The sequence below is a fragment of the Cervus elaphus genome, chromosome 5 (assembly GCF_910594005.1).
Source record: "Cervus elaphus chromosome 5, mCerEla1.1, whole genome shotgun sequence".
NCBI classification, from domain to species: Eukaryota; Metazoa; Chordata; class Mammalia; order Artiodactyla; family Cervidae; genus Cervus; species Cervus elaphus.
This window is the reverse complement of record NC_057819.1, coordinates 2,841,392-2,854,908: the sequence shown is the minus strand read 5'-3', so window position 1 is coordinate 2,854,908 and position 13,517 is coordinate 2,841,392. Positions and strand designations below refer to the sequence as shown.

The 13,517-nt window shown below is 47.1% G+C and overlaps 1 protein-coding gene and 1 pseudogene across 10 annotated transcripts in view; one reads left to right on the top strand and one right to left on the bottom strand.

Moving 5' to 3' along the window:
- Positions 1–13,517, top strand: part of DEPDC5 (DEP domain containing 5, GATOR1 subcomplex subunit) — a 73,112-nt gene that overhangs the window by 39,210 nt on the left and 20,385 nt on the right. For all 9 annotated transcript variants that reach the window (XM_043901251.1, XM_043901248.1, XM_043901245.1 and 6 more), the window contains 4 exons: positions 1,329–1,496; positions 5,333–5,552; positions 6,773–6,906; positions 12,441–12,549. In XM_043901251.1, coding sequence (XP_043757186.1) covers positions 1,329–1,496; positions 5,333–5,552; positions 6,773–6,906; positions 12,441–12,549 — 631 coding nt within the window. The remainder of the gene's footprint in view (positions 1–1,328; positions 1,497–5,332; positions 5,553–6,772; positions 6,907–12,440; positions 12,550–13,517) is intronic.
- LOC122693643 lies at positions 1,973–3,793 on the bottom strand (annotated as a pseudogene). Its single transcript, XR_006340956.1, has one exon. The product of XR_006340956.1 is annotated as a heterogeneous nuclear ribonucleoprotein A1-like (transcript).

Genomic DNA, 13,517 nt, shown 5'->3' with positions numbered 1-13,517 from the left:
TTTCTGAAAGGGATTTGATTCAGCTTACAATGTTTGGCATGAGTCTTAACACTCCAATTTAAAACAAAGAATATGATAGAAGAATAAGGTGGTTTTAGTTCAGTCACTCAGTCGTGTCCGACTCTTTGCAACCCTGTGGACTGCAGCACACCAGTCTTCCCTGTCCATCACCACCTCCCGGAGCTCACTCAAACTCATGTCCATCAAATCGGTGATGCCGTCCAACCATCTCATTCTCTGTCTTCCCCTTCTCCTTCTGCCTTCAGTCTTTGCCAGCATCAGGGTCTTTTCCAAGGAGTCAGTTCTTCGCATCAGGTGGCCAAAGTATTGGAGTTTCAGCTTCAGCATCAGTCCTTCCAATGAATATTCAGGACTGATCTCCTTTAGGATTAACTGGTTTGATCTACTTGCAGTCCAAGGGACTCTCAAGCGTCTTCTCCAACACCACAGTTCAAAACCATCAATTCTTCAGTGCTCAGCTTTCTTTATAGTCCACCTCTCCATTCATACATGACTACTGGAAAAACCATAGCTTTGACTATACAGATCTTTGTCAGCAAAGTAATGTCTGCTTTTTAATATGCTATCTAGGTTGGTCACAGCTTTTCTTCCAAGGAGCAAACTTCTTTTAATTTCATGGCTGCAGTCACCATCTGCAGTGATTTTGGAGCCCCAAAAAATTAAGTCTCTCACTGTTTCCATTGTTTCCCCATCTATTTGCTGTGAAGTGATGGGACTGGATGCTATGATCTTCATTTTCTGAATGTTGAGTTTTAAGCCAGTTTTTTCACTCTACTCTTTCTCTTTCATAAAGAGGCTCTTTAGCTCTTCTTTGCTTTCTGCCATAAGGGTGGTGTCATCTGTATATCTGAGGTTATAGATATTTCTCCCGGTGATCTTGATTCCAGCTTGTGCTTCATTCAGACTGGCATTTCACATGATATACTCTGCATATAAGTTAAGTAAGCAGGGTGACAATATACAATCTTGACGTACTTCTTTCCCAGTTTGGAACCAGTTCATTTCTCCATGTCCAGTTCTAACTGTTGCTTCTTGACCTGCATACAGATTTCTCAGGAGGCAGGTAAGGTGGTCTGGTATTCCCATCTCTTGAAGAATTTTCTACAGTTTGTTGTGATCTACACAGTTGAAGGCTTTGGCATAGTCAATACAGCAAAAGTAGATGTTTTTCTGGTTTAAAAACTGAGAAATCTCCATTACCAGTCCCCTGAGATGAGATGGTTGCTGTGGTTGAATGCCAAGTGTGTTGAGAAAGAACAGGTACAGACGAGTTGGTGGGTATCCTTGTTTGGACCTTTGTTTTTCAGGTACCCGTACGAGTCTGCCCAGATCCACTACGCCTACAGCCTCTGCCCCTCCCACTCCGATTCAGAGTTCGTCTCCTGTTGGGTGGAATTCTCCCATGAGCGACTGGAGGAGTACAAGTGGAATTACTTAGATCAGTACATCTGCTCTGCCGGCTCCGAGGACTTCAGGTCAGAGAGCCCGGGGTGGCTCCCCACCGTCGTGGCCTGCCGCGTGTCTGTAATTTAATGCCTCTGTCCTTCCTCCTGATGCCAAAATGAGGACATTTTTGGGGGGGGGGGGGGGATGGAGGGAAAAACACATCTGGATTGGGTTAAAAACTCAGCGATGAGATGGATGGGGACGATTGCACAGCAGTGTGAATGTACTGAGTGCCACTGAAGGTGCCCTTAAAGATCATTATAATGGTAACTGTTGTTACATGTGTTTTGCCACATGAAACAACAAACAACAACAAAAACCTGGTAAAGATGCGCCTTTGGTGGAATGTCAGTGCTCTTCACATTTTCCTGACTGCTTGTAACTTTTTTTTTTTTTTTTCAAGAGGGTATTAAATCTTTTATTGATTACACATGATAATGGATGATACACAAGCTTCATTCCCATCTATAACTTTTATCTGGTACCATAATTCAATTTAGATATATTGCATAGGATGTGCCAACAATCATTAATAACAAAAAAAAAAAAAAAAGAAAAAAACCTCCATGACTTTGCATGGGTGACCCTTTAAATGGTGAACTCCAGGTCACAACACAGTAACTGTCAGTTCAACTACACCAAGGTTCTGAAGACAATAGCTTCTCCACCAAGCAAGTTGTAAATAAATTTCAAATGGAACCTGGCATCACCCTGAAGGAATTCTAACTTCACACTGTTGGGGTAGTTTACCAAAATGGCTTCAGAGTAGACTAACTTTACACAGCACATTAAAAAAAAAAAAAAAAAAAGACATTTATTCAGCGTCATGATCAGACTATTACATTTAGCAATCAACAGCATGGGTGCAAAAAAAAAAAATCTACATTAAAACCCTTTGTTGGAATGCTTTACACTTTCCACAGAACAGAAACTAAAATAACCTGTTATACAATTAGTCACAAGTACAGTCCTCGAGTTTTTTGCCCATACACATGAGTATTGTCTAAAACATGTCTTCTTTGTAGCAGCTAGGCCCTGCCACCACTGTGCTTGGCTGAGTTCACAAATCTGTTGTAACCTGTAGCTTCCCTGTCACTTCTCTGGCTCTCCTCTCCTGCTAAGCTTTGTCTCCTGGCAGTAATTAAAACCTTCTGCCACTGCCATAGCTACTGCTGCTGCTGGAACCACCATAGCCACCTTGGTTTCGTGGTTTGGCAAAGTATTGACCTCCACCACCATAGGGGCCAGAACTTCTGCCTCCAAAGTTTCCTCCTTTCATGGGTCCAAAATTTGAAGATTGATTGTTGTAACTGCCAAAATCATTGTAGCTTCCGCCACCTCCAAAATTGCTTCCACTACCACCGCCAAAGCCGCCTCCGCCTCCACCGTTGTTATAGCTGTCATAGCTGCCACTCCCGCCATAGCCACTGCCCTGGTTTCCATAACCCTGTCCACCACTTCCATAGCCTCTGCTTCCTCCAGAGTAACCAGGGCTGCCTCCTCCATAACCACCGTCATTACCAAATCCATTATATCCATCCCCACTGCCACCATATCCACCACCACCACGGCTGCCACCAAAGCCACCTCGACCACGAAGTTTCCTCCACGACCAAAGTTGTCATTCCCACCAAAACCACCTCCACGACCACCACCAAAGTTTCCAGAACCACTTCGACCTCTCTGGCTGGATGAAGCACTAGCCATCTCTTGCTTAGACAGGGCTTTTCTCACTTCACAGTTGTGGCCATTCACAGTGTGGTATTTCTGAATGACAATTTTGTCTACAGAGTCATGGTCATCAAAGGTTACAAAAGCAAAGCCTCTCTTTTTGCCACTGCCTCGATCAGTCATGATTTCAATTACTTCAATTTTTCCATACTGTTCAAAATAATCTCTCAGGTGATGTTCTTCAGTGTCTTCTTTAATGCCACCAACAAAAATCTTTTTCACAGTTAAGTGGGCACCAGGTCTTTGAGAATCTTCTCTTGACACGGCCCTCTTTGGTTCCACAACTCTTCCGTCCACCTTGTGTGGCCTTGCATTCATGGCCGCATCCACCTCCTCCACCGTGGCTTATGTGACAAACCCGAAGCCTCTGGAGCGCTTGGTGTTTGGATCCCTCATTACCACACAGTCTGTGAGCGTTCCCCATTGCTCAAAATGGCTCCTCAGACTCTCATCAGTTGTTTCAAAGCTCAATCCTCCGATGAAGAGTTTCCGCAGCTGTTCGGGCTCTTTGGGAGACTCTGATTTAGACATGACGGCAGTGGAGGCGGGGAAGTCTTCAACGATGCTTTCTCGGTGGCGTCCACGGGCAGAAAGCTGTAACTTTTTTTTTAATTGAGGTGTAGTAGATTTATAATGTCACGTTAATTTCTACTATATGGCAAAGTGGTTCAGTTATATATGTACTTTCCTTTTTTAATATTCTTTTCCATTATGGTTTATCCTGTGAAAGTGAAAGTGTAGTCACCCAGTTGTGTCCGATCCGACTCTTTGCGACCCTTGGACTGCAGCCCATCAGGCTCCTAGAATAGTGGGAGTAGGTTGCCATTCCTTTCTCCAGGGGATCTTCCTGACCCAGGAATCAAACCTGGGTCGCCTGTATTGCAGACAGATTCTTTACCATCTGAGCCACCAGAGAACCCCCCCATGGTTTATCCTGGGATCTTTAAAAATCTTTTTTCAGCTTTATTGAGGTATAATTGACAAAAGTAGTATATATGTAAGATGTACAGTGTGATGGTTTCATGTAAATATACTTTTCTTTGTTTTTAAATTGGAGTATATTTGATTTATAGTGTTGTGTTAGTTTCAGGTGTCCAGCCAAGTGAATCAGTTATACATATGTCTACCCTTTTTTAGATTCTTTTCTCATATAGATCATTACAAAGTATTGAGTGGAATTCCTTGTGCTGGACAGTAGGTTCTTACTAGTTACCTACTTTATATACGGTGGTTTAGTCACTCAGCCGTGCCTGACTCTTTGCAACCCCAAGGTCTGTAGCCTGTCAGGCTCCTCTGTCCATGGGATTTCCTAGTCAAGAATACTGGAGTGGGTTGCCATTTCCTTTTCCAGGGGATCTTCCTGGCCCAGGGATTGAACCCAGGCCTCCTGTGTGACAGGCAGATTCTTTACCAGCTGAGCCACCAGGGAAGCCCTATTTTAAATATAGTAGTATGTACATGTCAATCCCAGTCTCCCAATTTGTTTCTCCCCACTCTCTTTCCTCCTTGGTAACCGGTTAAGTTTGTTTCCTACATCTGTGATTCAGTTTCTGTTTTGTAAATAAGTTCATCTGTACCATTCTTTCAGATTCCACATATAAGTGATATCATATGATATTTGTCTTTCTCTGACTTACTCCACTCGGTGTGATAATATCTAGGCCCATCCATGTCACAGTAATGGCAGTATTTCCTTCTTTTTTATGACCACAGGCTACTGAATATACTTCTCTGTGCTGTGCAGTAGGACCTTGTTGTTTATGCATTCTCTACATAAAAAGCTTTGTGATGTCTTGTTTTTAAGTTTTCATTTTTATGCGTGATTTATGGTTGTGATGATAAAAGGCTGCCACGACCCTGGGCCTGGGTGCACACAAGCATTCCAGCGTCTCTGGGGTAGAAAGGAAAAGCAGCTTTGGAGGTCTTCCTTTGAGCCTGCAACCTCAGATGGGCACGTGCTCCCAGGCAGAAGGACCCTCACACCCCACTCTTGAGGTGGTGGTTGGGAGCTGCTGAGACGGATGCACCTCGCCGGAGGTGCTTCTTTCACCGGCTTGGGCTCGCCTCCTCTGACTTGGGCTCACCTCCAGCTTGGGCTCACCTCCGCCTCCTTTCCCACTGTATCCCTCTGCAGCTTAATCGAGTCCCTGAAGTTCTGGAGGACACGCTTCCTGCTGCTGCCGGCCTGCGTCACCGCCACCAAGCGCATCACGGAGGGAGAGGCCCACTGCGACATCTACGGGGACCGGCCGCGGGCGGACGAGGAGGAGTGGCAGCTCCTGGACGGCTTCATCCGCTTCGTGGAGGGCCTGAACCGCATCCGCCGGCGGCACCGCTCCGACCGCATGATGCGGGTGAGACCCCGGGGCCCCTCGAGGGCTGCGCCCGGTCTGGGCCGCAGGGCCCGCCTACTCTCGTGTCAGCGGCCCCTCGCCGGCCGTTCTTTACCACACAGCTGCCCAGAGATTATCTTCAGTCCAGATGAAGTGGTCGGTGGTGGGGAAGCGGGGGAAAGCGCCCCACCGGAGGACAAAGTGCTCCATGAGCCCCCCGCAGGGTTCCCGGCTGCAGGCGCAGCTGCCTGGGTGCCCTGATGCCGGATTGCTCAACGGCAGCCACGTCACTTCTGTCACCTGTGGAGTTTCCCCACACCCTCGGGCCTTCTTTCAGTGACTCACTCCCCAGTGAGGATGCTGAGGCTTGTAGGGGTGATGGGAGGATGTGTCTGAGGACACCCAGCTAACAAAGGGCTGATCTGGGATGATTTGGCCCACGTGCAGGCCTGTGTGCCTCCGCACACAGGTCTCTGAATTTTATAAATGTATAGATTCATGTCACCACCATCCCCGCCACAGTCAGGACACAGAATAGTTCCATCACTCCAAGGAAAGCTCTCACAGCACCCTTTAGAGTCACACTATCCCTCTGTCTCTAACCCTGGTGGCCACTGGTCTGTTCTCATCACTCTACAGTTGTCTTTTCCAAATATCTTATAAATGGAATCATACAGCACATAATGTTTCAAGGCTGTCTTCTTCCCCTCAGCATAAGGCCGTTGGGATTCATCTAACTTGCCGCTTGGCCCCACAGTTCATTCCTTTCCATTGCTGAGCAGTGTTTCATCATCAGTCATCGTTTTTACTTTTCGTTTTTAACCTCAAGTTCAGCTGCCTTCTGTACACAGCATCATTTCCAGGAGAGCTTGTGTAGTGGAAAGAACCTTGGTTTTGGAGTCAGTCAACTGGAGTTCGAATTCCTGCAGCAGTGGGATTTGGGATACATTACTTCACTTTTCTGAGACTTAGTTTCTTTTTCCATAAAGTAGATGTAACATTATTTACTTCCTCAAGCTGTGATGAGAGTAAAATTAGATGATGTACGTAAACCGCCTCAAGGAGGCAGTTTGTTTTGAGTCTGCCAGCTATTTGGGACTTTTGGTTTGAGTAAAAAGCTGTTCCCTGGCATTTCCGGCTCCTGGACCTCATCCTCCCCGACTGTACTGATGGGTTCCCAGAACCTGAGGCACAGCGGACACAGTGGCATCTGATGGCCTGTTTCCTTCTCTCTGCTCTAGAAAGGGGCCGCCATGAAAGGCTTACAGATGGCCGGGCCCATCCCCACGCACTCCCTTGAATCGGCCGGCCCCCCGGTTGGGAAGAAGGGAACCTCAGCTCTGTCCGCCCTGCTGGAGATGGAGGCTAGTCAGAAGTAAGTGCCCGATGGAGGGAAACACCTCCGCACCCCACAGGCCCAAGTGCGGTGAAATGTGGCTTCTGTCTGCCAAGGAGCCAGTAATTGACAAAAGACAGGCAGGTGAAAAGAAAGGTCAATACGTGGTAAGTGTTGAATGTCATGAAACAGGCCAGAATTTATAAACTTGTAGTTTGGAGCTTGATTTGAAGTACAGGTACAATTGGTTTGGTCCACAAAGTGTTTTTTTTGTTGTTGTTGTTAGTGGGTTGATTTTTTGTTTGTCTTTATTTTTTAATACTTTTCTATTTTTAATTCAGTTTTAGGTTCAAGGCAAAATTGAGTGGAAGGTACAGAGAGTTCCCATATGCACCCTTCCCCGCACATTATCCATGTCCCTCACTGAGAGGCCTGTTTGGTACAATTGATGGACCCAAAGTGCACCGTTTATTTACATCAAGCTTCACTCTTGGTATTGCACACTCTGTGGGTGTGGTGGTGGTTTAGTCATAATTTGTGTTTGACTCTTTGCAATCCCATGGACTGTAGCCCACCAGGCTTCTCTGTCCGTGGGTGCAGATAAACTTATAATGACACATAGCCACCATTAAAGAGTAGTTTCTCTACCCAAAAAACACAATATTTTTAGAATATTTGAGTCAATTTTTTTTTTGTTTGAAGAGTTCATATAAAAATCTTGACTTCTGGGGCCTGGTGGTCCAGTGGTTAAAACTGTGTGCTTCCACTGCAAGCAGCACGGATTCAGTCCCTGATTGGGAAACTAAGATCCCACGTGCTGCACAGCCAAAATAAATAAGTAAATAGTAAAAGAAAAAAAAGAATCTTAATTTCTTAGTAAATTCCTATATGAAAAAAATAGATAACATATACATACATGATGTGTGGCTATATGAAAAATATAGATAATGTCATATAAAGTTATGTTACATATAATATGTAATATTTGCTTTGCTTGGGCTAGTGGAGACTCAGTTAGCACTGGGTCCCCATTCGAGCCTGGCCACGGAGTATGGGCTGGCACTCTAGATGGACTTGAGCCCTGGTTTACTGTGGAACTAGTGCATCCTCTGTGCTTGTACCTGACTTGGTCCCTCAGTCCACCACCTGACCAGCTTCTCTGGGCATTAGAGTGAACAGCAGGTGCTGTAGCTCTCAGGATCCCAGAGGGATCACATCTTGCTTTGGGAGGTGGGATTTAAGATGTCTTTGTAGGAAGGGATGCATTTATACCGGGGGAGGTGGGACTTGGGGAAAAGGAGAAAACATTGCCACAAACCCTAACCTTAACCCCGCCCCCCCACCCTTCCAGCCAGATCAAGTCCCCTCCGTGCTCCCCGCTCTCTGTCTGGTGGGCTGGGGGGTTCCGAGCCACGCCTGCAGGAGCCCACAGATGTTGAGCTTTCAGAAGGTAATGTGAGAGAGCTTGTGGCCCAACGGGAGATACAATTGGAAAGACAGCGTGGGAAGTCAGACTCGAAGCTGTTCCTACATGTTCCCATAGCAAGAGCGGCCATTTAAAAGTTTCTTTATTTTAATGTAAAATTTCAAACATTAAAAAAAAAAAAAGTAGATTCGCATAATAAATCCCCGTTTACCCATCACCCAGCTTTAATGATTGTTAACTCAGGGCCAGTCTTGTTTCATTTATATCCCAGTTGCTTCTCTTCCTTTTATTTCTTATAAAACCCCAGACATCTCATCTCTTCCTCTATAAGATTTCAGTGTGCATCTCTGAAAGAGAAGTACTCTTCAAGCTGTGATAGCGTAATTCATCTAAGAAGTCACAGCAGTTCCTTAATATCATGAAATATTCATTCAGCATCTTTGGCAGCAGTGGTGTTTGCAGAGATGGGTCCTGCATGTGGGAAGTCCTGGTGGATAGGCTCAGGAGGCAGAGGCCTCACTGGTCCAGGCGAGAGGCTGAAGAGGCTGGAGGCGAGGATGGGGTAGAGAGGAAGGGATGCAGCAGGGAGGGAAGAGAGTGGCCAGGGTGACGGTGGGGGAGGGAGGGCGGGGCAGGCAGATGACAGGCAAAGCTGGGGTAGGTCAGGCCTGTGATTGAGGGTGCTGGGGCCTCCAGAAAATCTGACCCAGGAAAGACCCCAGCACTCTGCCTGCAGATTGTCCCTTAGCTAATCACAGACCTTTCCCGCTGGAAAAAAAGAACAAGGAACATATGTTGCTGGGAGGGGTGTGAAGCTGGGGGTGGGGGAATCTTATTTTAATGTGTCAGTGAGTCATTGTTCTGAGCACTCCAAGGAGCCTCTTTCTGCTCAGATGGAAAGAGGAGGGATGTCTTGGGGTGACAGTGTCCCCTAATGTGTGTGGGGAGCTCAGCTGACCCCATAGCAGGAGGCAGGACAGGGCGCCCTGAGATGTATTCTCCCCCAGATGGGCGCTCCTGGGGGATGTGTTGCCTCTTCTCAAAGCTGGAGGCCGAGCAGAGGGAGCCAGGCCTTTATGTAATGTTTGCTCATGTGGCGTTTTTTACCTTGTGCTTTTCTTTATTTTTTGCTACACCAAAGAGATCCAGTTTTATTATGGAAAACTGTGTTGCAGCAATATGAAGAAGAGGTTTAGAAGTTTCACCTGTAGTCCTGCCATCTTATCACATGTGTCGGTTTCCTCCAGTTCCCCTGAGTCTTTGCCTGGAGGCGTCACGTGGCATCAGGCTCTCGTGGGAGGCAGGGGCCATGGGAGAAGGGCTGTGGGCAGTATGGGCTCCGTGGCTTCTGTTTGGTGGAGATAAACTGACATCAGGGAGTCAGAGCAGGGAGCGAGCCCACCTGGCAGTCGTCATGTCCTCTGGGAAGAAGGCAGTGTGCCCCATACGTGTCTCGTGTGGGCGTGCACAGGATAGCAGTGTTCTTTGGTGGCATCCCCTCCCGTGAGCTGTGGAGCCCCCAAGGGCAAGGATAGGTCCTAGGTGTCTCTAAATCCCCAACTCCTGGTCCTCAGGTCAGCACATAGACAGCAGCTCAGGACACGAGGGTTGTCACACGTGTCAGATGAGGGAGCCCTGGGACACAGCCAGGGAACACGGCCACAGCTCCCAGGAAGCACAGGCGGACTTCCCAGTGTGTGTTTGTGGACGAGGCCTAGAGGAACACGCCGCGATGTGACGCAGAGACGGCACGATGTACGGGGCTCAGGCGGAGTCAAACTTTTAGTCCGCTCTTCATATATGGATCACCCCTCAGAGTAGCCAAGCGATTGGTGTGGGGAGGTGTCTGTCTCTTCAGTATTCAAACTAATGGGTCCAGAGGGAGCGCTCAAACATTATCACATGTGGGCTCCTCTTCGCTTACGGATCTAGCAGAGGTCACCAGTGACTGCTCACATCACCAGACGCCAAGGCCTCCAGGTAGAAGCACACAGCATGCTTGAGGAGAAGGTCCTGTCCATCAAGCCTAAATGTGCTCAAACCTCTAGATACAATTTCTAGTTCTCAGGAAGTGCTGTGCACAGAGGGGCAGGATAAACAATGAAGGGATGTGATGAGCACATCCAGATGGTAAATTTACAGGACCAGTGAGCTCCTTTCTCCCACAGATAAAGCTTCCGGCTCAAAGGATGCTCGAGAGACATGACTGACTGCAGCGTAGGGACCTTAACTGCATCCAACAAGCACACTGTAAAAAGTTTTTTTAGAGACAATTAGAGAAATATTTGATACTAGAAAATTTTTAAAAATTTAAGTGTGTTGATGGGATTGTTATTCTTTTATTTTCTTCTAGAGATGCAGTATACACTGAAGTATTTATAGATGAAATAATAGCATATGTGAGTTTTGCTTCCAAATAATCGAGGTGGGTAGGTATAGATGGGACAAGATTGGCTCCATCATAAATGATCCTGGGGTCCAAGTAGATCATGGGTTCGATTACATGATCCTGTATTTTCATATGGGTTTGAAAATTTTCCATGATAAAAACCAAAAAGAGATGGTGTAGCAGGTTACTATGGAAACCAGTTTTTAATCTCCGATATGAAATCACCTCACCATCAGTAACAGACGTGTCACGAATTGGTTTCCCACGGGAGGGAGCGGGCAGAGGCCAGAGGGAGAGGCCCCGCTGCAGGAAAACCCACTGACGCCTCCGGTCTCCCCCTGGAGCTGCCTTGGGAAGTGAGCCGAGTTGGACCGGCGCCAGGCGTTTACACCCTCTGGTGATGGTTCTCTGCCTGGGGGGGGCGTGGGCCCTCCTGGAGGGCTGCTGGGGGGCCGCCGGACAACACACAGATCCTGATGCAGTGCAGCCCTGCAGAGGGTCTGGGCCTCGCGGTGCCCGCCACGAGTGTGTGTGTTACGGTAACAACCAAGCATTCAAGACGGGGATGGGAGCCTCCTAAAACTTACCAAGTAAAGATTCAGTGATATATTAAACGTCTAATTTGGGGGCTCATTTGAGTTACAACTTGTTATTGTTTGGTCGTTAAGTCATGTTTGATTCTTTTTGTGACCCCGTAGACTGACCCATCACTGACTCAATGGACATGAGTTTGAGTAAACTCCTGATGGACAGGGAGGCCTGGCTTGCTGCAGTCCATGGGGTTGCAAAGAGTGGGACACGACTGAGCAACTGAACTGAATGCAACTGAATGGGCTGTAGCCCGCCAGGCTCCTCTGTCCATGGGATTCTCCAGGCTAGAATACTGGAGTAGAAGCCATTCTCTTCTCCAGGGAGTCTTCCCAACCCAGGGATCGAACCCAGGTCTCCCACATTGGCAGATGGATTCTTTACCACTGAGCCACCTGGGAAGCCCTAAGTCACAATGGTTCATGGTTTATTTTAGTACACAAAAGAAACTAGAAAAATAAATGTGAAGTTAGGCGTTTATGGACTCCAGAACCAAGATGGGAGGAGATGTCATAAGAAAACCACAGTGGTCTTGTGTCTGAGATAATGCCTGTTATGTGCGTGGCTTTTTTTAGGGGGTGGGGAGGGATTAAGTGTGTGCATTTGCAAGATTAACAAATCTTCCAAATATGTAAAGAGTTGACACGTTCCGCCCTATTTAGTTGTGCTGAATGGTAACGCAGCCCTAATTTTCAGAGTGTGCTTCTGGTGGTCTATTTAATAAAAACAGGAAAAGCTCTGTCCCAGAGAGTTGAAAGCATGGTGTTCACAGATGGAGTGACTCAAACCATGTAACTTGCCTTTTCAAAGGAATATGTAAACCCTAAGCTGTGCCAAGATACTTTTATTTACTTGTTTATTTTTGGCTGCACTGTGTGACATGCAAGATCTTAGTTCTTCCACGAGGGGATTGAACGCACATCCTCTGCATCTTAACCACTGGACCACCAAGATGCTTTTAAAATTGAGCTATTTTCTGATTTTCGGTGGCAGCTGGCAATCATTCAGGACAAAGAATGAAATTAAGGGCAGCACACAGGGTCTGAGGAGAAACAAAGGGAAAAGCGTGTTTCAGAGATGATGGCCACAGAGCAGCCTTTGACCCGTTGTGGCCGACGCTGGTCCTTCCCCCGGCTCTGAGCAGAACCGCCCTGGGCTTTTCCTCCTCAGGTGCCTGGGAGAGCAGCAGGCAGCGGCACATGGGGTCAAGAGCTCCGCCCCGCCGGCCGAGAGCAGCGGTGTTGCCATGACTCCCACCTACGTGGACAGCCCGCGAAAGGTAAAGGAGCCCCTCGGATGGGCAGGGGGCCAGCGTGTGCACTCAGGGCCTCGATGTGGAAGGTAGCACACAGCGCTGGGAGCCAGAACCAAGTGTGCTGAGGAGTTGATGAACCCTTTGTAGCATCGCTGTGTTGATGGAGGGACTTGTAAGGAAGCTGAGTACCTGATGAAAGCAGGTGTAAAATCAGTCAGGTTAACTGGGTCAGTCAAGACTGAAGGTTTGGCTTGAGCTGTGACGCTGGCCTCTGGTTCCCCTTCAGCTCCATCTTCAGCCCTCCCTGGTGAGGGTGGGGTAGGGACGGGGGTGGGTGTGTGGGTGGGCAGGAGGAGGGTAGAAAACGACTGAAGCAGATTCCAGGAGCAGATTCGTTCACTCTTTGGTGAACGAAATTCCCATCAGTTTGCATAGACTCCTGAGAAGTAGTCAGATGGGAGTGTCCTGGGAGACAGAAACCAAAACCTGAGACTTTGGCCTCTGCACGGAATTGGCAAGTACAGTAGAGGGGCTGAAAACTCCACAGGGCAGGCTTGTCCTGCCTTCGAAGACCAATAGATACGACTCTGTCAGCTCATTCTCCCCAGAAACTCAGAACCTGAGATCGTTCTGATGTGGCTGCACATTCCCTTATCTGGTTTCTCTCACTCAGAGATGAAGCAGATCCAATAGATGTATTTTATTTTTCAACATTGTGGTTAACTTATATATCCATCTGCCTATTTATTTTTCTCCCACATCATGAACATTTCCCTGTCTCATTATTTCTCCAAAGCATGATTTAAAAAAAATATATAATATTTCATCATGTGGATAGACCTTCATTTGTTTACAAAAATATGTATGTTGGTTTCTGATTTTTTTTTTTTTTGATTTCTGATTTTTAAAAATAGTTTTTGGTAACTATTCTGTAAGGTTTTTATAATTATTCTGCAGTGTATCACAATTACAAATAATGCTGAAAACAGCCT